Below are 27857 nucleotides of genomic sequence, written 5' to 3'. Positions count from 1 at the left end.
AAAACAAGTATCGGGGAGTATCATCAAGGAACAGGACGTGAGAGTGAAGTTGCTGTGGGAGAGTGAAGTTGCTGCTCCTCGTGAACAGACAGCAGAAACCAATCGGAAGAAGTAGACAAGCGCCCGGCAGTCGACCCCCAACCTATCAGCAGGACACAACTTGGGCGTGGAGAGCGTGTATAGCTATAAAGCCTGTCAGATTGTTGCAATAAAGGTCTTTGGTCTGTACCCCGCCAGAGTCCGTGAATCCATGCTCCACAAATGGCGCCCGAACAGGGACAAAAATCGTAGGAACGTACGAGAACTTGAATCGTAGGAATGTACGACCGGTGGAGCAGCCCGGCTGAACGAAAAAAGGCAGCGGTATCGGAGAGCTGCAGTCCGGACAAATAGTCACCAGGAAAAGGCGAGCAGCCGGGGACGTGTGAGGATGGGATCGAAAGTGTCCTCAGAGGAAAAGGCGATTGTATGTATTTTAGAAAAGTTTTTAAGTAAAAGGGGTGTTAAATACGATGAAGGAACTCCTCAGCTTTTACTGGCATGGCTAAAAAGCAAAGGTCTTCCCGCTGATTCTACAACGGCTTTCCAATTATCAAGTTGGGAGCAAGCGGGCGAAACTTTACTTGAGGCTGCCACAAAAGGGGATGCGACTGCCACAAAGGTTTTGACAACTTGGAGGTTGATTAAAGGTACTTTACAGCAGGTAAAATCCAAACGAAATGCCACAGCAGCCGCCGTTGCAGCTATGGCACCGGACAGCCCGATTACCACTCAGACGGAGGGGGGGAAACCTGAACCCCCGAGCTGTCCGGCTGCGCCGTTAGCACCCCCGCTAGATGTGACGTTGATACCGCCGCGGTCTCCTGTGTTACCGGGTTGGGGCGATTCCTTGCCAAGTCCAGCTCCAAGTCCGGCAGTCACTGCAACTTATGATCCTGCTCAACACTGGCAGAACTTACGTAAACAGGCATTACAGGACGGCGATATGGAAGCCGCTACTGCCATCGCCTGTCCGGTACTGCTTAATCAAAACGGGACGAATACCTGGGAACCGATAAGGTGGGAGCTGGTTAGAGAAATGTGGAAAACGATTATGCGGCATGGACTAACCTCCCCTTATGCACAAGGACTATTAAATAACATTAGGAAAGGACACACACTAACTCCATTCGATATCAAGCAGCTGGCCAAAGTTATTTCTACCCCAACACAGCGAGTTCTTTTTATGGCTCACTGGAGAGATGCGTGCAGCGCCGCCGCAGTAGATAATTTGTCAAGAGGGGACGGCGATCCATTACGGGGAGCGGGCATCCCTCAGTTGTTAGGGGAAGCGCCTGTTGATACCCCACAGCTGCAGGCGAGATTAATTCCAGAGATACTAAGACAGTCAGCAGACTTTGCTTTACAAGCTATCGTAAAAGTTCCTGACATGGGAAAGGCAACTCAGTCTTTCACAACTGTCAAGCGGGGTCCTAATGAACCCTACGTGGCATTTATTGACCGCCTGCAGGAAGCTATTCATAAACAAGTGGAGAACGTAGAAGCCAAGGAAGCACTGATGTTAAAGCTTGCGGTGGAGAATGCTCATGTCGATTGTAGGCGTATCTTACAAGCCTTAGAGAATCCAGGCTTAATAGATATGATAGAAGCTTGCAACCGAGTGGGATCTATCTCTTATCAAACCGATTGGTGGCAAAATCCAGAGATAATACGGAAACAGGAGGGTATCAGACAAGCTGCGAGCAATAACGATGCTGCCCCGTCTGGGGCAACCGCCGCACCTCCTAATTTTAAAGCAGACGATTGCCCCCCGGTCTTGCCAAGATCAGAACATGCCGAAGGGAAAGGAGGCACTCCAGTTCACTCTACCCTATTCTGTAATAGCCCTGAGGATGATCCTGGGAACCCCCTTTGATCCTGGTCCAATACATCCAGAGACTGAACCTGATTTATGTCCACCTTTAACCCCAATTAAAGCTATGCCTGCATCTGCTCCAACTGTGGGGATTTTACAGCAACAGCAACGAAAGTTGTTATCGCGCTCCTCCATTTTTAACCCTTCTCCATTTGCGCCAGGTACTGCATCTCTTCCTCCTTATCAACCGTTTGTACGTGCGCAGCCGGAATCGGGGTATTGCGGTACATTGTCAGCATGTCAGCAGAGAAGGAGGGAGCCAGAGCTGTTTAGCTCCTGCCACCGCCCACCTCAGCCCCTCCCCTCCCCAGCCGTCTCCCTGAGATAGAAGTGCTGGTTTTGTATGTCTGCTGTGTAAGTGTGTGCGGGCGCCAGCTTCTGCCTGCTGATCAGCATCTGTGCTACTGTTTGTTTTTTGTTGTGTGCAGTGTCGTTCGGTGACTGCCCTGGAGCAGGTGTTCTGCCCGGTGTGGTCCTGTTCTCGTACGCGACTAGGGCCGACACTCCATCAAGTGAAGAAGTTTGTATATACACAACGTTTAGACGTAAGGCGAGCGCGCCCCAGGTAGACAGACCAGGATGGGCCGTAGAACCGATGGAAGTCCTGAAATCTTGGGGGAGTTTTCACCAGCCGACATGCTTACGCTCTCAGGAACGGCTCGCCCGTGCAGGGCGTATGGCTAGTTGTTTGTTGTTTGCCTATAAGATCGTGGTCGATCGGGAAAAGGAGTTGAGCCAAAATCTATAGGGTGCTCTGTAGGAAATGAGAAACTTAAGGAAAATGAGAAACTGAGCTCTGGTTGCAAAGGCAGACTTTTATGTCAGTCGTAAGTGATGGGGGAAAAAAAAAGAAAAAAAAAGAGGAAAAAAAGAGAGAGGAAAAAAAAAAGAAACCCAAACAAGAAGAATTAGATGGGAAATGTGCCACGTTAGCACCGAAGTATGCCACACGCGCTACGAGAAAGCGGCAGAAAAAGAGAAATAGGACACCCAATTCAAAGCAGTACCATAGAGATATGTTTTGGGTTTTTTCCTATATGTGTCTATGTTATTGCATGCCTTAGTAAATTACTCTGTGTTACACCCTGCGAGACTAAAATGAACCCCAGAAGAAGCGGTCTCTTAAGCAAGGGGGTAGAATATGGGAAAACAACGGAAGATCGGCGAGGAGGATTGTAAATACACTCAAGGGACTCGCACCCGGGTGCTGGAAAACACATATATCACACCGATTGTTATTCAGCCTCGGGTGCTGGCAAGAAAAACATTTGGATGACATAAGTCTGTAACGGACTCACAGACACCTTATCGAGCTGCTCAAGAATCTTGGCCTGTTGTTGAAGAAGATCAAAGCACAGTACCAGCAAGAACAGGGAGTCCGCATGCGCTCTTGCTAACAAGGACTCTCTTGCTGCCAAGGGTTCTTGCTAACAAGGACTCTCTTGCTGCCAAGGATAAGTTTAGTAATGCTACTAGTACAGCTATTTCTGAGTTATTGCTAGATGTAGGTAGTATTCGACATGCGATGCTGCAAAACAGAGCTGCTTTCAGACATGGTTGTCAAGACACGGTTTTGCTTTCCGCTCACAGACATGGCCGTCAAGATTTTAAAGGACTGTGTTCTATGAATCTAAGTGACCACTCCAAATCCATCCATGCCCAGGTGCAAGAACTGCGCCGACCGAACCAGCAACTTGTGGAGACCACTGGGTGAAAGCTCTTTGCTGGATGGACTTGGGGGTGGGGTTGGTTGGAGCAAATTATTGCCTGTGTGGAAGGAATTTGTCTGTTATGTTTAGTATGCTGTTTGCTGTGTTTAATAAGCATTATACCATCGGTTGTAGGTGCCGCTTTGCATCGTACCCGTGTACGAGTTGTAGAATATGTTGCTGCAAAAACTATGTGCATACCCATGAGAACCCGACCTTCACAGAAGAAGATAACAAGAAGGGATTGCAACAATGTAGTCACGTATCAGACAGCCGCTGTTGGCAAAGCTGGATCATGAGTCTGGTGAGACCCGCCCCATGTGCTGGCCACGCGTGCGGCGACTCTAGCCTGTACTTTTCTACTCAATCCAGTGCAGGATATAAGGGGGCTGTCTCGGGTCAGAGAGGGGGAGAGAGACATGGGCGTACTTTGAAGATACAGGGGACGCCCTGAAGCGCTGTGTCTGCCCCCCCCTCCCCCCTCCCCATTAGGTTCCACATTCATTAACCCCAACAGCTCAGAAGGCATTACAGCACGCACGTTGCAGATAAGATATAGTCTACTACTGCTGCAGGACGCATTGAACACCTTCCTACAGGAATTTCAACCTTACGCCCTGATAGGACAGTGGGATGATGCACTCGCAAAGAGCCTGACTGCATTAGAGTGGGTATTTTTGCCACATACCTTTTCAAAACCAGTAACTATGATGATTGAAATGTTACCACGATTGTTTTCCCAGGGTCGTTTGGGCTGTCAGCAGCTTTCTGGAATGGATCCAAGCCACATACACGTCCCCGTCAAAAAGGACGACCTTGACCCGTGGTTATCACAAAGTCTTAACCTGCAAATTGCCTTAGGACACTATATTGGGCAAATAAATTATTCTTTCCCCTGGCACAGACTATTACAGTCACTTTCACAAATTCCTTTACAGCCGTGCATCCTGCTAGCACCAAAGCCTCTTGCTGGCACCCGTACGGTGTTTGGAGATGGTTCAGGGACACAGTAAAGGCTTTTGACTTATATCAACAGGAACCGTTAAACGTAGTGGCAGACTCTCAATATGGTCCTGGTATTGTTCAAAGACTGGAAGGAGCATTTATAAAACAAGTAGAGAACCAATTGTTATTTAATCTTTTACTGCAATTAATGGTGCTTTTATGAAAAAGACAGTTTCCTTATTTTATTGTCCACATACGCTCTCATGTTTTAAATTTTCTAAACATGTCTTCTTTGTCATCCACAGCAGTAGAGCGACATTTCGTAAGAACTGTTGAATGGCCTGAACAACCGAAGGTGTATTATAAGCACCTTAAATCGGGGTGCATGCTAACCACAGATAATACTACAACAAATAGAAGTTGTGAGCAAGACAATTCTGTAATGATTTGTACTTCTCATCCGTATGTTTGCTTCGGCTCAAAATGCAAGTATACAAGAACGTAATCAATCTTATTGTGTAAATTTAACGCGAGTAGGGTATAAAACAGCAGTAATATGGATAGGGGATCAGCAAAATGCGTTAAAAACACGTCTTTCTCTGTATTGTGGTTGGGAGTACAACTCTCGAAGACTTTGTGTTACATCTCTCCCCTGGAATACGTTGCTACATGGCTGGGAAATGGTTAAACACCATCTCCAAGGTGCTTTTGACATGTCGTTGCAACAAAATATTCGTCCTTTCCATGATCAGCTAAAAGCTCAAATACTAAAGATTCAAGACTTAATGAACCGCAATGTATTTGAAATATTACAAAAGGATTTCTCGTGGGTAAATCCAACGAAATTGGCTTTCTGGGCTAAATTTAGGAATCTGGGTATTTATTGCCTTAGCAGGGTTCTTTTTGATTCTGTTTTTAATTGTGTTCAGTACATAACCTGCTAAGAGCGTCACGACGAGTAGAAGCACCAGTCATGGCGACCTTGTTAATAAATGGTCTGGTGTTAAACAAAAAAGGGGGAGATGGGGCAGATCTACGAGCAGAGGCCTGCGTGCGGCCAAAGACACAGTGAGCAGAGCACACAGTAACCACAGCGCCAAGAGAACAGTTCATACCTTTACTCCATCCTGTGACGACCGTATAACATTCCCGAAGCTCGGACAAAGAATAGGGCTAAGTATTCTCCCTTCGCTAGGAACAGCAACGGCACTAAATACGCTGAATAAAATAGGGTGTTGGCTGGCTAAACAGACCAATGCCACGTCGTGAGCGTTAAGTGGGTTATTAGCAGATGTAGATTCTATTCGGCATGCTACGCTGCAAAATAGAGCTGCCGTTGATTTTTTGCTTTTAGCGCAAGGCCACGGGTGTGAAGATTTTGAAGGTATGTGTTGTATGAATCTTTCTGACCACTCTGAGTCTATCCATAAAAGTATCCAGCACTTGAACAAAGGGTTTAATCAGCTATAGATCGATAATGAATGGGACTGGCTAAACAACCTGCTGCGCAGTTGGGGTATTTCTGGACACGTTTTTTCTTCCTCAAATGGTAGAGGAGCCAACAAGGAGAGGAACTACGCTGGACCTTGTCCTTACCAACAAGGAGGAGGTGGTGGCGAGTGTCAAGCTCAAGGGTAGCCTCGGCTGCAGTGATCATGAAATGGTAGAATTCAAGATCCTCGGGGCAGCGAGGAGAGCACGCAGCAAGCTCACTACCCTGGACTCCAAGAGAGCAGACTTTGGCCTCTTGAGGCACCTGCTTGGCAGGGTAGCATGGGAAAAGGTACTGGAGGGAAGAGGGGCCCAAGAGAGCTGGTTACTATTCAAGGATCACCTCCTCCAAGCTCAGCTCAGGAACGGTGCATCCCAAGAATGAGGAAGTCAGGCAAAAATGCCAGGAGGCCTGCGCGGATTAACAAAGAGCTCCTGGACAAGCTCAAAAGCAAAAAGGAGGCCTACAGAGGGTGGAAGTAAGGACGGGTTGACTGGGTGGAATACAGAGAAACTGTCCGAGTGACCGGGAACCAGATTAGGCAAGCTAAAGCCCAGAGAGAATTAAATCTGGCTAGGGGCACCAAGGACAGCAAGAAAAAACTTCTCTAAGTACGTCAGGGGTAAAGGCAAGACTAGGGAAGACGTGGGCCCTGTCAGGAAGGAGGCAGGAGACCTGGTCACGCAGGGTATGGAGAAGGCTGAGGTGCTGAATGACTTTTTCGCCTCGGTCTTCACCGGCAAGGGCTCCAACTACAGCACCCAAGTTGCAGAATGCAAAGGCAGGGTCCCAATTTCAAAAAGGGAAAAAAGGATGACCCAGCGAACGACAGACCGGTCAGTCTTACCTCTGTGCCCGGCAGGGTCATGGAGCAGATCCTCCTGGAATCTCTGCTAAGGCACATGGAAAATAAGAAGGTGATTGGTGATAGCCAACATGGCTTCACCAAAGGCAGATCGTGCCTGACAAATTTGGTGGCCTTCTATGATGTTGCCACCACATTGGTAGATACAGCATCTACCTGGACTTACGCAAAGCGTTTGACGCTGTCCCGCACGACGTCCTGGTCTCTAAATCGGAACAGCATGGATTTGATGGATGGACCACTCGGTGGATAAGGAACTGGCTAGATGGCCACACTCAAAGGCTTGCAGTCAATGGCTCAATGTCCACATGGAAACCAGTGACGAGTGCTGTTCCTCAGGGGTCAGTACGGGGACCAGTGCTGTTTAACGTCTTTGTCAGTGACATGGACAGTGGGATTGAGTGCACCCTCAGCAAGTTTGCTGACGACACCAGGCTGTGTGGCACGGTCGACACACTGGAGAGAAGGGACGCCATCCAGAGGGACCTGGACAGGCTCGAGAGGTGGGCCTGTGTGAACGTCATGAAGTTCAGCCAGGCCAAGTGCAAGAGCCTGCACCTGGGTCATGGCAATGCCAGGCACACCTACAGGTTGGGCGGAGAATGGCTTGAGAGCAGCCCTGAGGAGAGGGACTTGGGGGTGCTGGTGGACGAGAAGCTCAACATGAGCAGGCAATGCGCGCTTGCAACCCCGAAAGCCAACGCATCCTGGGCTGCATCGAAAGAAGCGTGGCCAGCAGGTCGAGGGAGGTGATTCTGCCCCTCTGCTCCGCTCTGGTGAGACCCCACCTGGAGTACTGCGTCCAGCTCTGGAGTCCTCAGCACAAGAAGGACGTGGACTTGTTGGAAGGGGTCCAGCGGAGGGCCACGAAGATGATCAGAGGGCTGGAGCGCCTATGCTATGAGGACAGGCTGGGAGAGTTGGGGATGTTCATCCTGGAGAAGAGAAGGCTCCGGGGCGACCTTAGAGCAGCCTTCCAGTCCCTAAAGGGGGCCTAGAGGAAGGATGGGGAGGGACTCTTTATCAGGGAGTGTAATGATAGGGCACGGGGTAACGGCTTCAAACTGAAAGAGGGCAGATTTAGATTGGATATCAGGAAGAATTTCTGTATTGTAAGGGTGGTGAGGCGCTGGAACAGGTTGCCCAGGGAAGCTGTCAATGCCTCATCCCTGGAGGTGTTCAAGGCCAGGCTGGATGAGGCTTTGAGCAGCCTGGTCTAGTGGGAGGTGTCCCTGCCGAGAGCCTGGGTGCTTTGGGCCAGGTTGCGCTGGATGACAGCCATAGCACTGACCACAGCCTTTGTCACCATGCACAGGGCCATGTCCTGCAGAGCCTCCTAGGCTGTGGTCCTGCAATTGTGTCACAACAACCCCATGCAGCACTACAGGCCTGGGGAAGAGTGGCTGGCGAGCTGCCTGGTGGAAAAGGACCTGGGGTTGTTGGTCAATAGCTGTCTTTCTCCTGCAACGGACCAGGTACAGACGAGCACTGGGGTAAAATCATCATCTTTTATTGACCTCAGAAAACAGCCACAGCCGAGCAGAGGCTGGCAGCACGCTGTCCTCAGGGCAGCTGAATGCCTGGGGTGCCGTCCATGCACCCATCCCTTGCTTGCCTGCCCGTGCCACTCCCTCTGGACGCTGCGCAGGCTCAGGGCCAGGCGCCATCTCCGGGGACCCGCCTGGCACTGGCAGCAGGGCACTACTGCTCCTTCTCTCCCGTGATGCAGGAGCAGCAGAAGGCCTTGCGCGGAGCCTTGAGCGCCCTCCTGAAGAGGGAGGGCTGTTGCCATCGAGCTGGGGCATGCTGGAGGGTGGCGATGCCTGTGGGGGAAGGAGAGCTGTAGGCGAGGGGCTGGGTGGGCAAGGGGCCAGCTCCTGCCAGCCCCTCGCCACCGAGGGCTGTTGGGGTGAGAGGGGCCGTGTTGCCCTCTCCCTGAGGCTCTCCAGCCAAGGCAGACTCGGTGTCCCAAGGTTCTGCAGGTGTTGCTGCTGCCACGGTGTCCATGCGTTGTGCCCGGTCGTGCTGGGTGACAAGCACAGCCTTGCCCACGACCTCCGTCACGATATACAGGGCTGTGTCGTGCAGAGCCTCGTCGGAGGCTGTGGGTCCGTGTGGGGCAGGTGCCTGGCTCTCGGTGTCCTGAGCTGCTGCTGGTGGTGTTGCTGCTGTTGCTGCAGCCTTGCGTTTTGCCAGTTTTTCCTGGCTCACAAGGACAGAATTTATCAGAGCCTCTCTCACCATGCTCAGGATTGTGTCCTGTAAAGCCTCGTCCTTATAGTCTGGGGGGGTGTATGGGGCAGGTGCCTGCCCCTCTGCCTCTGCTGCAGCCGAGGCAGACTCCCTGTCCTGTGGCGCTGCAAGTGGTGTTGCTGCTGTTGCCGCATCCACATTTTGTGCCTGCATGTGCTGGCTCACAAGCACAGAATTGATGAGAGCCTCTCTCACCATGCTCAGCGCTGTGTCCTCCAGAGCCTCGTACTCGTACTCTGGGGGGGTGTATGGGGCAGGTGCCTGCAAGCGCTGGCTCACAAGCAGAGAATTGATGAGAGCCTCTCTCACCATGCTCAGCGCTGTGTCCTGCAGAGCCTCGTACTCGTACTCTGGGGGGGTGTATGGGGCAGGTGCCTGCAAGCACTGGTTCACAAGCACAGAATTGATGAGAGCCTCTCTCACCATGCTCAGCGCTGTGTCCTGCAGAGCCTCGTACTCGTACTCTGGGGGGGTGTATGGGGCAGGTGCCCAGCTCTCTACTTCTGCTGCAGGGGCCTGCTCGCTGAGGATGGGAGAAGCGGTTGCCTTTGCGTCCTCTTCTGCCGTGGGAGCCAGAGGCGTGCGGTGCCCCTCTTGCTCAGGAGTTCCGGCCAGGGCACAAGCTGCCGGCTCAGCATCCGTGGGACCAGCCAGGGCAGGAGACGCGCTCTGCAGGTCTCCAGCTATGTCTCCTGCCACCCCTGTGCCCAGGCGGCTGGGCCGGCCGGACTCCTCCTGGGGACCAGCGTGGGTGTCCTGGAAGAGCTCCGGGACGGAGGCGTTGACCCAGATGGTGTGGATGCTGGTGTCTTCCCCTTGGGATAGCTCCTTGTCACTGCTGTCTTTGCACTTCTGCTCCTCGGCCAAGGCCCCTGGCTTTCCCTCCGGGCTGTCCTGCTGCCACTGCAGGGTGGCATTCCTGAGTTGGGCCAGGCTGCGCCTGGTGCGGGCCAGGCAGCTCCTCTCCAGCTCCTCCAGGGACTCTGTCTTGATGGACAGGATCTTGTCCTTGTCTGATGTTGGTGTCATGGCCTCAGCCCTTCCCCGTGGTGCTGCTGGCTGCTGGCTGGGTCCCCCGCTTCCAAGGAAAACCTTGGCCAGGACCTCACTCGTGAGGCACCGGGCCGTGTCCTTTATAGCTCCTCTGTAGGCTGGAGGGAGCTGCTGGGCAGGCCTGAACGTCCTCACCCTCGCAGGTCTGCCCCGCTCACCGTTGATGCCCCGAGCAGGTGGGACCGGCCGTAGGCAGCCGCTGGCTGCAGTGCTGCTGGCTGGTTCCCAGCCCGCGGCAGAAGGAGTCGAGGGTGCTGGTGGCAGAGGCGGCAGCTTGCAGCAGCTGCTGGCGCGTCTTGCTGGCCGAGCGGCGGTGGCGTGCCCGGCTGTCCCTGCCTGCCTGGGCTGCGTGTCTTCCTGCAGCACCACCCTGCTGCAGGGCAGTGCCTTGCTGCGCACCACGCTGTCCGACTGCAAGAGAAGCCGAGGAGAGAGGCTGTGTGACTCTGGCCCTGGTCCCCACGGCCCAGCTGGAAGAGCTCCTGCGGCCGGGCTGGGCTCCCCCGCCAGCCCCCCGGGCAGCGCTCGTCCCCGCAGGCGGCTGCTGCCAGTCCCAGAGACAGCTGGGAGAGGACTGGGCCCCTCGCAGCCCACGGTGACTCGCGGGAGCCCTGGCATGCCCGGGCATCCTGCTGGGCATGGCTCGGTGGACCCAGCTTGTGACGGGGGCCGAGCCCGCCTGTCCCCTCCTGCATGTCCCGCCTGCCCATCGGCAGCTCCCGGCGTTGGGAGGACGTTTGGCCCCGTCTCCCGCGGGCTCCCTACCTGTGCGCGGCGCCTCCCAGCGGCCTGCAAACTCTCTGGGCAGGGGAGCCGTGGCAGCCTGTCCCCATGGAGGGACGAGGCCGGGCTCTGCCTGCCCTGCGGCGCTACCTCTGGTTGCCTGTGGGCCACCTGTGGGCAGGAGGAGGAGAAGGCCTGGGGTGGAGGTGGCTGCCTTGGCACAGCGGCCCCCACAGAATCACAGAATGATAGGGGCTGGAAGGGACCTCTGGAGATCAGCTAGTCCAACCCCCTGCCAGAGCAGCGTCACCCAGAGCAGGTTGCACAGGAACGCGTCCAGGCGGGTTTCGAATGTCTCTAGAGACGGAGACTCCACCACCTCTCTGGGCAGCCCATTCCAGTGCTCTGTCACCCTCAAAGTCAAGAAGTTCCTCCTCATGTTTAGATGGAACTTCCTATCTTCAAGTTGCTGCCCGTTTGTGCCCAGCCTGAAAAGAGCCTGGCCCCGTCCTCCTGACACCTACCCTTTGAGTATTTCTAAGCATTGATAAGGTCCCCCCTCAGTCTTCTTTTTTCCAGACTGAAAAGACCCGAGTCCCTCAGCCTTTCTTCCTAAGAGAGCTGTTCCAGTCCCCTCATCATCTTGGTAGCCCTTTGCTGTACCCTCTCCAGCAGTTCCCTGTCCTTCTTGAACCGGGGAGCCCAGAACTGGACACAGTACTGCAGATGCGGCCTCAGCAGGGCAGAGTGGAGGGGGAGGAGGACCTCCCTCGACCTGCTTGCCACGCTCTTCTTGGTGCACCCCAGGATGCCGTTGACCTTCTTGGCCACAAAGGCACATTGGCCGGCCCACGGTCATCCTGTTGCCCACCAGGACTCCCAGGTCTCTCTCTGCAGAGCTGCTCTCCAGCAGGTCAGCCCCCAACCTGGACGGGTGCATGGGGTTACTCCTCCCCAGGTGCAGCACCCTACACTTCCCCTCATTGACTTTCATAAGGTTTCTCTCTGCCCAACTCTCCAGCCCGTCTAGGTCTCGCTGTGCGGCGGCACAGCCTTCCGGTGTGTCGGCCACCCCTCCCAGCTTTGTAGTGTCAGCAAACCTGCTGAGGGTGCAAGTCCCTTCATCCAGGTCATTGATGAATATATTGAACAGGACTGGACCCAGTACTGACCCCTGGGGAACACCACTCGTCACTGACCTCCAACTAGACTCTGTGCCCCTGATCACAGCCCTCTGAGCTCTACCTTTCAACCACTTTTCAAGCCCTCCCACTCTCCATTCCTCTAAGCCACACTTCCTAAGCTTCCCTGTGAGGATGCTGTGGGAGAGCGTATCGAAAGCCTTGCTGAAGCCAAGGTAGACAAAATCCACTGCCCTCCCCTCATCTCTCCATCCAGTCATGCCATCCTACAAGTCAGTCATGCCAGTCATGCCAGCAAGCCCGGCCCCGGCAGCAAGGCAGCTCCGAGCGGCCCCGTCCCACCACCGGCCTCTCCCTCCTGCCCCGTCCCTCACCTGGCGCCTCTTCTGCAGGCTCGGCAGCCCCTTGTCGGGCTGGGAGTGGGCGTTCGCCTCCTCTTCCATCGGCATCTTCGGCGTCCTCAGCCGTCGATCTGCCATGGTCACCCAGGGGAGATGCTCCCTCCCGAGGGAGCTGCTCTCCTGGGAGTGGGTACCCCCGGGCTCTCGCTCCTTAAATACCCCCGCGGTCACCGGCGTCACAATGGCCTCCGTATGATGCGGCGACCGCATCACAGAGCCCTGGTGGTGGCCATGGAGATGCCCACGCCTGGGACCGGCTGGGACCAGCTGTGCCGTGGCTCTGAACCAGCTGGGACCGGCCGGGACCGGCCGGGACCGGCGTGGGGCAGCCCCTGCTCTGCCCTGGCGGGGGCCCTGCCAGGCCCGAGCCAACAGCTCCCACCCAGCCCGGCGGCAGCGGCCTCTGCAGAGCTCCGTCCTGGGGGCGCTCAGCAGCTCGGGGTGCCCCCGCCCTGGGCCTTGTCCCCAGGCATTGCTCCTGTCTGGCTCCTCCGGGTGTGCCAGGGTTGCTGTGTGACACGCAGGTGTCCCCAGGTGCGCCCGTGGCCGCTCTCTCCCTGCCCTTCTCCAGGGGTGCTCCTCAAGGAGCCCAAGCGCAAGGCCTTCACCACGGCACCTGGTGCCAGCTCTCGTCGCACCCGTCTCGCCGTCCTCAGCAACGTCAGCCTGCGGGGACACCAGGCGGGGGGATCTCTCCTGCTGTTGGGGGCTGCTGGCTGAAGCAAAGAGGCCTTGGTGTCCTCTGCAGGCAGCTGCCTTCCCACACAGTGACGCTCCAGTGCCGGCATCAGTTCTGGCTCCGCTGCCTGCGGTTCTGCCTGCTCTGGGCTGGCCCCTCTGGGAAGGGGAAGCATCCGTGCCTTTAGGAATGGGGACGTTTTCAAGAAGCAGCCCTGTGGTTTTTGAAACCTTCTGAGAGCTGGGGGCTGCGCGGTGCTCGCATCTGGGTGGGAGCTGAGCAGCTGCTCTGACTGAGACTGCCCTCCCCGCAGGGCCTCTGCTCTCTGGCCGTCCCCATGGGCTCTTTGGTCCAGGGAGGAAAGGGGTGGTGTGGACGAGGGAAAGGCTGTGGATGTTGCCTACCTAGACTTTTTAGTAAAGCCTTTGGCACAGTTTCCCACAGCATTCTCCTGGAGAAACTGGCTGCCCGTGGCGTGGATGGGCGTACGTGGTGGTGAATGGAGGTCAGTCCAGCTGGCGGCCGGTCACAGTGGTGTTCCCCATGGCTCGGTGCTGGGGCCGGTTCTGTTTCATGTCTTTATCGACCACCCGGAGGAGGGGATCGAGTGCACCCTCAGTCAGCTTGCAGAGGACAGCGAGCTGGGCGGGAGTGTCGATCTGCTGGAGGGTCGGAAGGCTCTGCAGAGGGACCTGGACAGGCTGGATCGATGGGACAAGGCCAATGGCGTGAGGTTCGACAAGGCCAAATGCCGTGGGGATGTATGGGGCAGGGCTGGGAGGTGCTGCGAGGGAGGGTTTTGGGGCAGGCGTGGGGGAAAGTGTGGGGCAGGGCTGGGGGTAAAGCCCAGGGGAGATCTGTAGGGGCTGCGGGGGTTGATCTGAGGGGCCTGCGGCAGGTGGCGGTAGCTGCTGGTGGGGAGGTGCTGCTGGGCAGGAGGAGGATGGAGGTGCTCAGTGGTGGCCGACGAGGGCAGAGGTGACCCAAAGCTGACCACGGGGGTATTGCATCCCATGGGCATCGTGCTCAGCATAAACGCTGAGGGAGCAACGGGTCAGCCTCTTCCTTCAGTGGCCGGCGTCCGAGGAGGACTCTGATACTGGGTTTGCATATATTGTATTTTTCCCTTTTTTATTAGTATGGTCATCTTTTATCGTTACTGTTAAGATTTCATTAAAGTCGTTCAGCTTCTTTCCGACCCATAAGCCTCCGTCTGCCTTATTCTCTCTCCCTTCTCTTCTGGGAGGGGAGAGAGGTTAAAGAGAGCGCGTGTCGTTCGCGTAGTGGCCAGCCCAGCCCAGAGCACAGCAGGTTTTTACACCTCTGGGCCTCTCCCCGCCGCGGTGTTAATTGCGGGCGGACGGCGCGGGTCGGGCAGAGGCGTCCCGGGGGGTTCCGGCGGCGGCGGGCGGGTCGCAGTGGCCGCAGGGGCGGGGAAGGGCCCCGGGTGCTGCCGCCGGGGCCGGGGGCACTCGGGATGGGGGGGACGCCGGGCGGCGCTGGGCTCGGAGGGGGGCGGCTGGGCCCGGCCCGCCCTGCCCTCGAAGTGCTGGACCCAGGGAGCGCTGCCGGGGGGTCTAGCTGTAGCATACAGTTTAGGAGGTGCCCTTAAGCAGTCGGGGGTTGGTTCTAAAGCTTTAAAAAGAGAGGCAGCCGAATGTAAGGCATTGTTGTGGGGTTTTTCCTGATATTTGGGCGGCGTGCTCTGAAGTACTTTCTTTCTGTCTGGCTTTCAGTGGCGCGTTTCCCCGGCAGCCCAGTAGCATCTCTCTCGGGCAGTGCAGCTGGCTGGATGTCCCTCCTCCTTGCGTGGCACGGAAAAAACCCTGTAGTCCAATTATAACTCTGTATTTTGGAGAGAGCTACTGTAATGGTATCAACTCACAGCTGTGCGAGCTAAACTGGTGCCAGAGGAAAGTCGAATACTTTCAGAGTGTAAGTATTTTTAATGAGTGTATGTAAACGTGGGCACACCTTTTCGACGTGAAGCGAACAACCGAGCTTTGTTCTTTATTGTTCCTTTTTGCTATTCAGGGTTTGACCCGTCCCTCTTAGCTGCATCGACCCAGCGAGCGAGGTGGGCAGCGGCAGCAGCGTGAGGGCTGTAGCTGCGGCGGTGGCTCCGTCGGCATCGATTCTGGTTACGGCCCAGCCCGCTCCTGCCGCCCCGCACGCAAGGCGATGGATCTCCCTGCGGCCACGCTGGGAGGAAGGGGCCCGGCGTTTCCCAGCGCCAGCCGGAGGGTTCGCCGTTACGCTAAGGACGTGTTCAAAATGGCATCGGTTAGTCTTAATCCTGACTTTAAGAGTTGAGCTGGCGCTGGCTTTTGAAGGTTGTGCTGTATTTGGAGCTGAGATGTTTGCCTAGAATCCTCCTGTAGCTCAGCTGCTGTCCCATCCCTCGGTCTGACGGAGTTCCTCTACTCTCTTCTGTGCTATTTTTTTCGCACGCTGAACTCTAATTGGGGATTTTTGTTTTCCAGGTGCCTCATTGTATGTGTCTCGTGCTGCTCGAGAGATGCCCCAGCCCAGGTTTGCAGCCGGTGGCAGAGCCCCCCTGAGGGGAAGGGGCCAGCCCTGGGTCTGGTCGTTTTGTTCCTTTTTTTGGGGGAATAAGAAAAGGGTGTGTGTGTGTGTGTGTGTGTGTGTGTGCCTGCGGGGGTGGTGATGTCATTTGGGACACTGCGGTGTCACCGGGGCAGCGATGATGTGCCATGAAAAGTTATGGAGCGGATACTCTTGAGTGCCATCAGGCGGCATATACAGGACAACCAGGCCATCAGGCCCCATCAGCATAGGTTTATGAAGGGCAGGTCCTGCTTGACTGACCAGATCTTCTTCTATGACAAGGTGACCTGCGTAGTGGACGAGGGAAAGGCTGTGGCTGTTGCCTACCTAGACTTTAGTAAAGCCTTTGACACGGTTTCCCACAGCGTTCTCCTGGAGAAACTGGCTGCCCGTGGCTTGGATGGGCGTACGCTTCGCTGGGTGAAAAACCGTCTGAGTGTCCGGGCGCAAAGAGTGCTGTGGTGAATGGCATTCAATCCAGTTGGCGGCCGGTCACAGTGATCTGCAGGGCTCGGTGCTGGGGCCAGTTCTGTTTAATGTCTTTATCGACGATCTGGAGGAGGGGATCGAGTGGAGCCTCAGTCAGTTTGCAGAGAAGACCAAGTTGGATGGGAGCGTTGGTCTGCTGGTGGGTTGAAGGCTCTCCGGGGACCCGCCTGGCACTGGCAGCAGGGCGTTACTGCTGCTCCTGTCCTGTGATGCAGGAGCAGCGGAAGGCCCTGCGCAGAGGCTCGAGCGCCCTCCTGAAGAGGGAAGGCCATGGAGCCGGGGCGTGCTGGAGGGTGGCGATGCCTGTGGGGGGAGGAGAGCTGTAGGCGAGGGGCTGGGTGGGCAAGGGGCCAGCTCCTGCCAGCCCCTCGCCACTGAGGGCTTTCCCCAGGGAGGGGTGGCCAGGGCAGGGCCAGTCCCCGTGTCTGCAGTGCTGCCAGCCTGCCCTGGTTGCCGCTCGCCGGGACGGCCGGGCCAGGTCTGCCCTCGGCTTGGGGATCTACCTAGGACGTCCTCACCTGGTGCCGAGGGGCACGAGGGAAGCTGCTGCGTCTCCTTGGCTGTCCGCTGCTGCGGTGAGAGGGGCTGTGTTGGCATCCCCCTGAGGCTCCCCAGCCAAGGGAGACTCGATGTCCTGAGCTGCTGCTGCTGCTGGTGTTGCTGCTGTTGCCGCAGCCTTGCTTTTTGCAGGGTTGTGCCAGATCACAACCATAGCGCTGACCGGAGCCTCCGTCACCATGCACAGGGCCATGTCCTCCAGAGACCTGTAGGCTGTGGGGCTGCGCGGCGCAGGTTCCTGCCTCTCTGCCTGCGCTACTGGGGCAAACTGGGGAGTGCCAGCTTCTGCCGGAGAGATTTCAAGGACGGAAGCAGCCGCTTCATCCGTGTGCACTGCCAGCAAGACAGTGGCTGTGCTGGTCCCACCGTAGTGGTCTTCAGACAAGGCAGAAGCCATGTTTTCTCCAGTTTCACGTGCCGCTGGGACGAGAGGGGCTGTGCTGGCCTCTCCCCGAGGCTCCCCAGCTGAGGGAGACTCAGTGTCCTAAGCTGCTGCTGCTGGTGTTGCTGCTGTTGCCGCAGCCTTGCTTTTTGCCAGGTTGTGCCGGATCGCAACCATAGCGCTGACCATGCGCCAGGAACAATGCTGCAAATGAGGACCATCGCAACCATAGCTCCTTCACCATGCACAGGGCCATGTCCTCCAGAGACTTGTAGGACGGGGGGCTATATGGGGCAGGTTCCTGCCTCTCTCTCTCTGCTGCTGGGGCTTGCTCGCTGGAGACAGGAGAACCTGGTGCCTTTGCCTCCTCTTCAGCCGTGGGAGCCAGAGGCGTGCGGTGCCCCTCTTGCTCAGGAGCTCCATCCAGAGCACAAGCTGCCAGCTCAGCATCCGTGGGACCAGCCGAGGCAGGGGACACGCTCTGCAGGTCTCCAGCTATGTCTCCTGCCACCTCTGTGCCCAGGCGGCTGGGCCGGCCGGACTCCTCCTGGGGACCAGCGTGGGTGTCCTGGAAGAGCTCCGGGACGGAGGCGTTGACCCAGATGGTGTGGATGCTGATGTCTTCCCCTGGGACAGCTCTTTGTCGCTGTTGTCTTCCCACTCCTCCTCCTCGGCCAAGGCCCCTGGCTTTTCCTCAGCTGCACCTTGCTGGGGCCGGGCAGCCCCAAAATGTCTGAAAATTCGGGGGTTGGTGGTGTGGTGGTTAAAAACTGTTAAAACCTGTAAGTCTGGGTGTGAAGCATTGAAATAGGGGAACAGTCTTTCATTTTTAGATCTATTGAAAAATAATAAGCATTTACATAGATAAAAGGAGTTCCAAATAAAAACCTCTCTCTGTATGGATTCTGTGATTTTGTATGATATAAAGGAGCTTAGACTATGACAAGATTTTTAGCAGACTTATTTATAAAGAGATATTCAAGTGTCAAAATGTATGTCCAAACAGATAGCTAGTCTAATTAGATGTTCTGTATAAGAAGTGTTAATGCTTAAGTCTAAATAGATCTAACTCTTAGTAGATATTCCATGGAAGTGTAAATAGACAATTTGTATATATAGATGTGTAAATAGATGCAGAAGCGTGTCTATGCCATATGAGGTTTCTAAAATGCAAAGAAAGCCTGTTTGTAGAAAGGATTTGGAAGCTTGCCCTCCCCTCTGAGTCTCTCTCGAAGACGTCAAAGCGCTTTCCAAAGCCGCCCCTTCCCCCTTCTCCTTTTCCCCCTTTTCCCATCCCGATTTGGGGCCTATTCCCCCAAAGCGGGGACTCTCCCCCGTGGGTCGCACACACCAAGGGGAGCTGCCGCCACGGCACAATAAATAGATGGAACCCCCTGATTGTGGGTCTGCACTGGGGGAACCCCCCCTACTTCTTGGGGGAAAACATCCCAATCTGGGGCTCCTGGAAAAGCTAAATCAACCTGGATTTGTGGAGATGGAACAGAGAAAAGAGCCCCATTTTCATGCAGGAGAGTAAAAATCACCACTTTTACTGTTGTGGATAAGGCGCCCCATGTGGTCTGCAGGGCTTGGTGCTGGGGCCGGTTCTGTTTAATGTCTTTATCGACGATCTGGAGGAGGGGATCAAGGGGATTTAATGGAATCCGTATTGTTGTTGAAATACACAAGTCTCACTGTGAGTATTCTTGATGCGGAAGCAGACAGGAGGGTTTTGGATTTACTCGCTTGCTGGTGTGGAGTAGATGTAACTTAGTGTTTCCTCTGCATAGATTAAAGCCATTTTATTTGCAGCAGCTTTTGGGCTTGGGTTTTTTCCTAGGCATGAGAACTTCCGGAGACGTCTGACAAAGAACCCTCTCTTCTGGAAAACGTGAGCTGAAATTATGTCATTTGAAGCGCTTTCTAAACAGTGTTTTATCCCGTGTTTCGTCATTGAAGGAATGGAAACACAGTCATCATGACTACTGAAAACTGGCTTCCAGAAGAGCCAGGAAGATGTGGAACGATTTGTTAAAAAAAAAAATTGAGGCTGCGTCCTTGGGTGCAAGAGGTTAGGGACGTATTATTAAGGTGTTGATCCATAGGATCCCCCTGAAGAATGCTTAGGCCCTTGGTCCCATTTTTACTTGGCACTTAGTTCTCAGCAGACAAATGATGTCCGAGAAGAGCTTGCCATCCCCACTGTGATGGTAGCAAACTGAGCAAGAAGGCGAAGAACAGACTGAGCCGCTTCCTCGCTTTTTTGGTTAAAAAGTGAACTCTCACCTCTTAATTATGGGAGCGTTTGCCGTTGCTGAAGCCTGTTGCAAACAGCTCCTAGCATAAGGAAGCTGTGTTGCTGTCTCCTTTGGGTGGAATTCATCAGATCTGAATTTAGCCATGGGCAGGTTAGGGATTTAATGTAAGCTGATCATCTAGGCTCCATCTACAATCAACAGAGAGGGAGAGAGAGAGATCTTCTGTCATAAAGCCAGAGGGAATGGATCACCTCTGGAAATTCCTGTCTTCCTCCAGTGATTAGAGAAGGAGGCCTGAGGGCTGACTCAGTTGGGTCCCCGACTCTTAAGATCAGGCTTGCCATACAGGAAAGCCAATCAGTAGCACTGTTGGTCTGGTTTTAGTCCCATGAGCTCTCTCTGTCTCTGAACTGGCATAGTGAAGCTCATGCATAGTCTAGTCATGCACTGGAGTCCCTTCTCGGTAAGGAGCTGAGCAAATCCCAAAATACCAGGGGAGTTCCTGCCTCGAAAAAATAGAAAAAAGGTGTCCAGGGCAGCAGGGAGCTGCGAGGGGAACCACAGCAAGCGGTGGCCTGACCCAGGTGCTTTGCCCCGTGCAGGTGGGGAGAGTGGAGTTTCTCCTGCTGTGCCCATGATGGTGGCCCGGTGCTGGAGAGCGGCACCTACAACAGGTTCAGGACAGTTGAGTAGGGCAAGGAGAGCCAGGAGCCACATCCTGCTTAGGCCATCTCTGTGGAGGCACCAGGGTCCTGATGGATGGGTTGGTGATGGGTGCCCATGCTATGGTGAAGGATGGCTGCATCTTGGGTTGTCTCAGTCTCAGGTGGCAGTGATTTATCCTCTCTGTGCAGCACTGGTGAGGCCGTATCTAGGCACTGGGTCCAGTTCCCCCTCCCCAGCACCAAGCAGATTGTGACAAACGGGAGTGGGGTCAATGGGGCCGCTGAGCTGGAGGACGAGACGTTTGAAATCTGGATTTGCTCAGTGAAAGAGAAGGTCAAGGGGCGTCTTATCGCTGTCTGCAGCCATCTAACGGGAGAGTGTAGAGAAGACAGAGTCAGATGTCTCTCGGATGTGCAGTAGCCACAGCACAAGCTGCAACCTTGGAAACTTTGGGTAGCCATAATGAGAGAAAAAGAAATCTTCCCCATGAGGGTGGTCAGATACGGGAAGAGGGGCCCGGGTGGGGAATATCTGCCCTCAGAGATGTTCGAAGCCCTGAGCATCCCGATCTAATTAGCCCTGCTTTGAGCAGAGGTTGGGGCAGAGACCTCCAGACGTTCCCTCCACCACGCGTTACTCTGTGATGCTGTGAAAAGAGAGCCCGGAGGTGCTGAGGAGTCTTGGGTCTGCAAGGCAGGGTGGGATCGGCTGGGGACCATGCTCCCATGCACCACGTTTCTGCCCCCACGGAGCTCTGTCATCCAGACCAAATGACGCAACCTGGGCTGCCCGCGTTTTCAGCCAGCTTCTGTTTGCTCATGATGGCTGGCAAAAGAACTGCAGGTATTTCGGTAGCTCACTGTGTGTCTTCTTTTCCAGAGCTCAGCGACATGCCTGCCATCATGGCCTGACACAGGCAGGGGTGGGATGTGGACCTGCCATCTCAAGGAGGACTGGAGAGCAGAACCTCCCCTGCTGCCCCTTCCTGCAAGGCAAACCCCAGCCTGCCGAGGGGGCCAGCTGGGAGGGCTCAGATCCGCCTGGTGAGGAGGAGCCATTTGCCTCCATGACCCCGCCGGAGATGAGCACCAAGCTTCCTCTCCTACAGTTTTCCTTGCAATCCCGTGCCTGGCAGGGATCCCTGGGGTGTAGGGCAGCACAGATGGAGTTGCAGCCATGAAGCAGCTGTGCACCGTGATGAGATGCAGCAACCACACAGGAGCCGCCATTTTCCTCCGAGACTACTATCATCCCACAGGGCAGTCACCCTGGGATCCCTCCTGCCGTGTGTAAGCCCTCTGTTCCCACAGCTGTGTTTTACACATGCTGCAAACATCTGAGCATCCTCCAGTCCTCCTTGTTCTCAGCTGCCCACGTTTCTCCCGTCAGACCAGCCTCTTCTCCACACACTCCCTCCCTCCCTTCTCGCAGGTCTTCTCCATCCCTGAGAGTGCACCAGCCGCACCGCCATGGTTGAGTGCTGCTGGCTGGGTCGCTAGGGTCTGTACCTTCTTATAACGCAGGCAGGGGCAGCTTAGGTTTTCCTTCTCCCCACTCTCGCCCTGCCATAGGCCCTACTAGGACAGGCTCTTCCCCTTGGCTGTGGGTATGGGCATCTCTTCTCACGTGTGCTGAAGGACTTTCTGGTGCCTTGGCCGTGCAGCTACTGGAACTCTGAGTAGGAACACAACACTTTTTCAGAAAGATTGAGCTGCATGTGAATTGGTCCCACCAAGTGTCCTGTTTGCTTTTCTCTTGGAAAGGTCCTTATACGTGCTCTGCACCCTGGGATTTATTCTGGTTTTAATTTCTCCCAGTGGCTGCTGGCGTACAGGGAGAAGGGGGTCTATGCCCTGCTCTGCAAAGGAGATGTGAACATCTCCCCGGTTTAAGCCCTAGTCCCAGCTGGACCTGAACCACTGACAGTGAGGGCAGGCCCTTGATTTCGGTGGGCTTTTCTCCATCTTTGGTTGGCTGTATTCATCTGCTGGCTGGTTGTTCCGTCTTCCACGTGACGCCACGCAGTGTGGACCAGCCAGCTTTGAGCAGAGATGGGACCTGCCAGCACAGAGGAGGCTGGAGCCATGTTGTGTTTGGGGGGCAAGGAGGGGAAGGAGCCTGGGGTGCCTTTCTAAAATCCAGGCTTCTAAGGAGGACATTGCCTGGGTGTGTGGTGGCACGAGGGGTGAGGATTGTCCACCAAGACCTGGTGCTGGTGTCACTAACACTGAGTGGAGCTCAGTAGATGTGGGAGACCCCTCTTGGTCCCTCGCCGAGACAAAGAGCTGCGGTGCCGGCATGTCGGCAGCGGAGCTGGGCGATGGTGACGAAAAGGGGCTTTTCCCGCATTTTTCTGAGGCCGGGACAAGCCCGGGCAGCGGCAGGGACCCACAGCTCAGCGAGAGCGGCGGACGAGGCTGGGGCGGAGCCTGCAGCAGCAACAGCCAGCTCCCATCCCCTCAGAAGGCGGGCCTAGGAACGCGGCGCAGCAGTTTGCCCGGGAGGGCTCGGGAGGGAAGCTCAGCCATGGTCTCTACCCGAAGGATGCAGCCTCCTGAGTCTTCTGCACTTGCCAGAGCAGACGTGGCCGTACAAACTGAGCTCCCCTGGAAGCACGCAGCCACCCAGGCCGCTGGCTGCAGGGAGTGCCTTCACCTCTCAGGGCCAGGGGATGGTAGAAGCAGTGGCAGCAGCGTGAGGTGTCACCAGGTAGATGATGTCCTCAGCCTGGTAGCAGAGCTAAAAGAGGAAGTAGAACGGCTGCGGAGCACCAGGGAGAGTGAGAAAGAAATTGATTGGTGGACTCAGACTCTGACCTCCCTGAGTGAAAAACGAGAAGAGCCACCAAAAAGACCCCGAGCTGAAGGAGATCTGGTACCTCCCCCCTGCCAGACTGAAGGCAGTGGCCAAAAGGAGGCTAGTGAATGGAGGCTAGTCCGTAATAGGGGAGGCAAGCGCACTCCCTCCTTGCCCACATCCCCTAACCAGGTGCCTCTGCACAACAGGTACGAGGCTCTTGGGGAGGTAGGCCAACCCATGGATGGCGTGGGAGATGGTTTGGCTACACCAGAAGAGATGCCGGGAGCAGTAAGGCCTACCCCCTTTTTAGTTTAAAAACTGCCTCTACAAGGAAGAGGAGGCGGGGTATAGTAGTAGGAGACTCCCTTCTGAGGGGAACAGAAGGCCCAATATGCTGGGCAGACCCTCTTGACAGGGAGGTATGCTGCCTCCCCGGGGCCTGGGTTAGGGACGTCACTCGAAAACTTCCCCGCCTGGTTCGGCCCTCGGACTACTACCCGCTGTTGCTCTTTCACATGGGTGGTGACGAGGTGGCGACACGTGGCCCAAGAGCAATCCAGAGAGACTTCAGGGCCTTGGGAAAGTTAATAAGGCGGTCTGGGGCGCAGGGTGTCTGTTCTTCTGCTCTCCCAGTTACAGGCAGGGACACTGTAAGGAACAGATGTGCGCAATCTATCAACACGTGGCTCCATGGCTGGTGTCACCGCCACAGTTTTGGGTTTTTTGACAATGGGATGGCCTACACGGCACCAGGCTCATTGGCATCGACGGGGCTCATCTCTCTGAAAGGGGGAAGCGGGTCTTTGCTTGTGAGCTAGCGGGGCTCGTTGACCGGGCTTTAAAGTAGGCTTGTTGGGAGAGGGGGATGCCACACGGCTTGCTCGTGACAAGCCGAGGGACAATGCTCCAAGGTCTGAGGGGTGGCTCACTAGTGAAGGCCCTCAACCTGTTGCTCCGAGATGTGCTGGGTATGCGGCAGCACACTGGAAGTCTTACGGGGAGGAGCCAGGGGCTCCTGAGGAGGGAGGAGCCGAGGAGTCACAGATAAAACACCCCAGAGGAAGACCACCTGAAGAGCAGCAGGAAGGAAAAGCAAACGCTCCAGCCAGGGAGACAACTTTACTGGGCGCCCAGCTGAAGTGCCTTTACGCGACTGCACGCAGCATGGGAAATAAGCAAGAGGAGTTAGAGATGTGCGCGCGCCTTCAGGGCTACGGTCTTGTTGGCATCACAGAGACGTGGTGGGATGGCTCTTACGATTGGAGCGTTACAATGGATGGATACTGACTCTTTGGGAAGGACAGGCTGGGATGAGGAGGAGGGGATGTTGCCCTCTGTATCAATGAACAGTGGGAGTGCATGGAGCTCCACCTGGGCGTGGATGAAGACCCAACACAGAGCTTATGGGTCAAGATTAAAGGGAACGCAGGGGCAGTGGACATTACGGTAGGGGTCTGCTACAGGCCGTGTGACCAGGATGACAGAGCGAATGAGGCCCTGCATAGACAGATAGGAGCGGCATCGCGTTCACAGAGCCTGGTCATCATGGGGTACTTCAGCCACCCCAATATCTGTTGGAAGGACAACACAGCAGGGCACAAGAAACCCAGGAAGTTCTTGGAATGTGTCAATGACCCATTTTTTCTTCCTCAAATGTTAGAGGAGCCAACAAGGAGAGGAACTACGCTGGACCTTGTCCTTACCAACAAGGAGGGGCTGGTGGCGAGTGTCAAGCTCAAGGGTAGCCTCGGCTGCAGTGGTCGTGAAATGGTAGAATTCAAGATCCTCGGGGCAGCGAGGAGAGCACGCAGCAAGCTCACTACCCTGGACTCCAAGAGAGCAGACTTTGGCCTCTTGAGGGACCTGCTTGGCAGGGTAGCATGGGAAAAGGTGCTGGAGGGAAGAGGGGCCCAAGAGAGCTTCAAGGATCACCTCCTCCAAGCTCAGCTCAGGAACGGTGCATCCCAAGAATGAGGAAGTCAGGCAAAAATGCCAGGAGGCCTGCGCGGATTAACAAAGAGCTCCTGGACAAGCTCAAAAGCAAAAAGGAGGCCTACAGAGGGTGGAAGCAAGGATGGGTTGACTGGGTGGAATACAGAGAAACTGTCCGAATGACCGGGAACCAGATTAGGCAAGCTAAAGCCCAGAGAGAATTAAATCTGGCTAGGGGCACCAAGGATAACAAGAAAAACTTCCTAAGTATGTTCGCTTCCCAGGGAGCGCTGTGGGGGGGCTGGGCCGGGCCTGAGTGGGGCTGGGGGAGCAGGTGTCCCGAGGTGGAGCATTGTCGGGCCAGGGAGGGGTGTGTGGTGCCGGCTCCCCGCGGGATCCCTTCAGCCTGTGGGGTTTGGGGTGCGGTGCCGGCGATGCCCAAGAAATAAAGGCCACAAGGGCAGTAAGAAAGCGGTGGGCGGGCAGTGGTGGTGGCGCCCCGCAGAGTCGTGGGGCCGGGCCGTCGGCAGTTCGCCAGCGGTCGCCGAAAGTGGCCGTGGGGCCCTGGTGGGTCCGGGCTGTGGGTCGTCTGCGCTCCGTCAGCGTCGCCCAGGGGGGCTGCAGATGGGGTGAGGAAGCAGAGAGGGGGAGGCGGTTTGGGGGCCCGCCAGGGAGCCCAGGTGTCCTGCTCCCGGGGCTGGCAACCGGTGTCATGTGTCTGGTTTTGGGGCTGAGAAACAGAGGGAGTTGTGTGGCTTTGGGCTCAGGAAGAGGGCTGGAGATGAAATCCACACAAGGCCCCCTGTCTCTGCACGGAGTGTCCGTCCCAGCCCCGCTCGCGAGGACAGCAGTGGGTTGCGGGTCCCCCGGCTGGTCCCCGTTGTCTGGGTGTGACGAACAGGCTCATTTCTCTCCCCTTCTTTTCCCAGGGTTGCCTTCTGCGTCACGGCAACAAAATCCCGCCCGGCTGATTGCGTTTGCTGCTCAGGTAACGGGACGCATGGGTCTGGGGGAGCGGGGAGACACATTTGCGAGTTTGGGGATGCTACAGATACTCCCCGTCAAAGCCGCAGGGAAAAGGCAAATTTGCTGCCAGTGCAGAAAAAGCCGATGACGAGTTGCGGTTGACAGAGCGTGCCTCCTGCCTGAGCAGGTCCCTTGGTAGTTAGGAATGGCTTCCTTTGGGGTGAAAGCCTGAGCTTTCATCTAGGATGAATTAAGAGCTGCCTCTTACCTTCGTTAGGGTGAAGCGTTTGTCTTCTGTTTGTTCGTACCGGTTGCAGGGGCAAGTGGGAAATAGCCTTTTCTTTTCCTGTGCATAACTCAATTTGGTCTAGTCTGTGGTGTCAGTCTAGCTAATGTTTGAGGACCTAGTTGCCAGCAGAAATGTAATGAATGAGACGTGATGGAAACCGATGTGTCACTTGATTTTTATTCTTTTTTATTATTATTCCTTGACTGTGGCGGGCATGTATTTCTGTGGCTCAGTCTACCTCATTCCATGGAGCCTTCAGTCTGGGACTTCTAAGCATAGAAAGTTTTTGTCGTTCCAGAAAAGGACTGGTCCTTCCTAGGACTGAGGTGTAGACTCGGAGGGTCTCTTAAGCACGCGGTCAGAATTAAAGCCAAACTTCCCTGGATGTTGCTGCTCTTAGTCTTCGCTTTTGTTAATGTCCCTGCAGCTTCCTCCCTGGCGGAAGCTCTGAATCCTAACTCTTGGGGGTTTTTTTGCCGTCTCTGACATGTTTTTCTCCCCCCTAGTAGAGGCTACGTTTAAAACTGAATTAGTTTCCTCCCAAACGTGCCAGTCCATAAAATTGAGATGTGATTCTCAAAACCAGAAAAGTGAGACCGCTCTTAGAGATCTGGGCTATTTGTGAAGACGTCTTTGTCGCCTGCAAATCTCCTGGGGATCCAGATGGCCTGCGCTTGGTGCTCTGTTGAGAGGCTACGCTGAGGCAGGGATGAGCTGCGGCAGACAGGAGAGATAGGTGGTCCTGGGGTTTTTGTCTGTTTGTTTGTTTGTTTGTTTGTTTGTTTTCTTTTGTGCGGGTGTGGGGGTGTGCGCTTTCAAAACCAGAGTGCGCTGTTGAGTGCAGGGGGCAGCCTGCAGAGCTGTTTTGCTGCCTGACCTCTCCTTTTCTTTCTCCCTCCTCTTTCGTGGCTACAGCTTTCATTTGGATAATTTTAGATGAGCGATTAAGAGACTGGCCTGCGTAAAAGTGCCGGCGATAGCGGGAAGGTATATGCTTGAACCGGTAGGGAATGAGTTGGCTACAAGTAGAATTTCTGAAGGAAGAACAGCAGCAGCAGCAGGAGAAAGCAAATGGCAAGTTCCCCAAAAATGGTGTGTGTCCAAGGCATCAAAGTTTAATTGCCAAAGGTTGTTTGGCAGTACGTTCCACGTGAGCATGTTTGGTAAACATCAGCTTTCAGGAAACTCAGGGCTGTGTGTGGCAAAAGAAGTCCCTCTGTCTGTGTGTCGTGCTGCGTAAATGTGCGGTGACAGGGCCGTTGTTCCCTACCTCAGTATGGCCACGGTCGTGCTGGGATATTTAGGCCTAACAGAGGGGTTTAGGAAGGGAAGGAGAATGCCTGTTTTCTGTAAGGGCTAGAAATGCTGCCCCTTTTCTCCGTCTGCTGCTTTCCTGTGTGCCAGTTGCAGCTGTTTTGTTTTTCTGCCTTGTTCCCGGTCTCTGAAGCTGCTGCTGCTGCTGCAGGTTTGCAATTTCTGTTGCTAGGTTTTTGTGGAGTTCTCGTTGCGGATAGCATCTGCTACGGCAGAGCGTCAAGATGCAGTTTGGGGTGCGGTGCCGGCAATGGCAGAGAAATAAAGGCCTATGGTTAGGGTTGGGGTTAGGGTTAGGGGTTAGGCTTAGGGTTAGGTTTCGGATTAGTGTTTGGTTTACGTTTAAGTATACGTTTAAGTTTACGTTTAAGTTTACGTTTAGGTTTAGGTTTAGGTTTAGGTTTAGGGTTAGCTTTAGGTTTAGGGTTAGGGTTTAGGTTTAGGTTTAGGTTTAGGTTT

General features: G+C 55.2%; 1 protein-coding gene across 1 annotated transcript; it reads right to left on the bottom strand.

Annotated features, from left to right (window-relative positions):
- Positions 1-970: 970 nt before the first annotated feature.
- On the bottom strand, positions 971-21569 carry LOC134509127 (uncharacterized). Its single transcript, XM_063321607.1, is given in 8 exon segments — positions 971-1044; positions 8406-8568; positions 8570-8770; positions 9972-10019; positions 12472-12648; positions 17749-17801; positions 17804-17840; positions 21564-21569. Coding segments are annotated over 8 exon segments (759 nt in total).
- Between the last annotated feature and the right edge of the window lie 6288 nt (positions 21570-27857).

The sequence above is a fragment of the Chroicocephalus ridibundus genome, unplaced genomic scaffold, assembly GCF_963924245.1.
Source record: "Chroicocephalus ridibundus unplaced genomic scaffold, bChrRid1.1 SCAFFOLD_177, whole genome shotgun sequence".
Taxonomy (NCBI): domain Eukaryota; kingdom Metazoa; phylum Chordata; class Aves; order Charadriiformes; family Laridae; genus Chroicocephalus; species Chroicocephalus ridibundus.
Note: the sequence above shows the minus strand (reverse complement) of the source record. Positions and strands in the feature narration are given on the sequence as shown.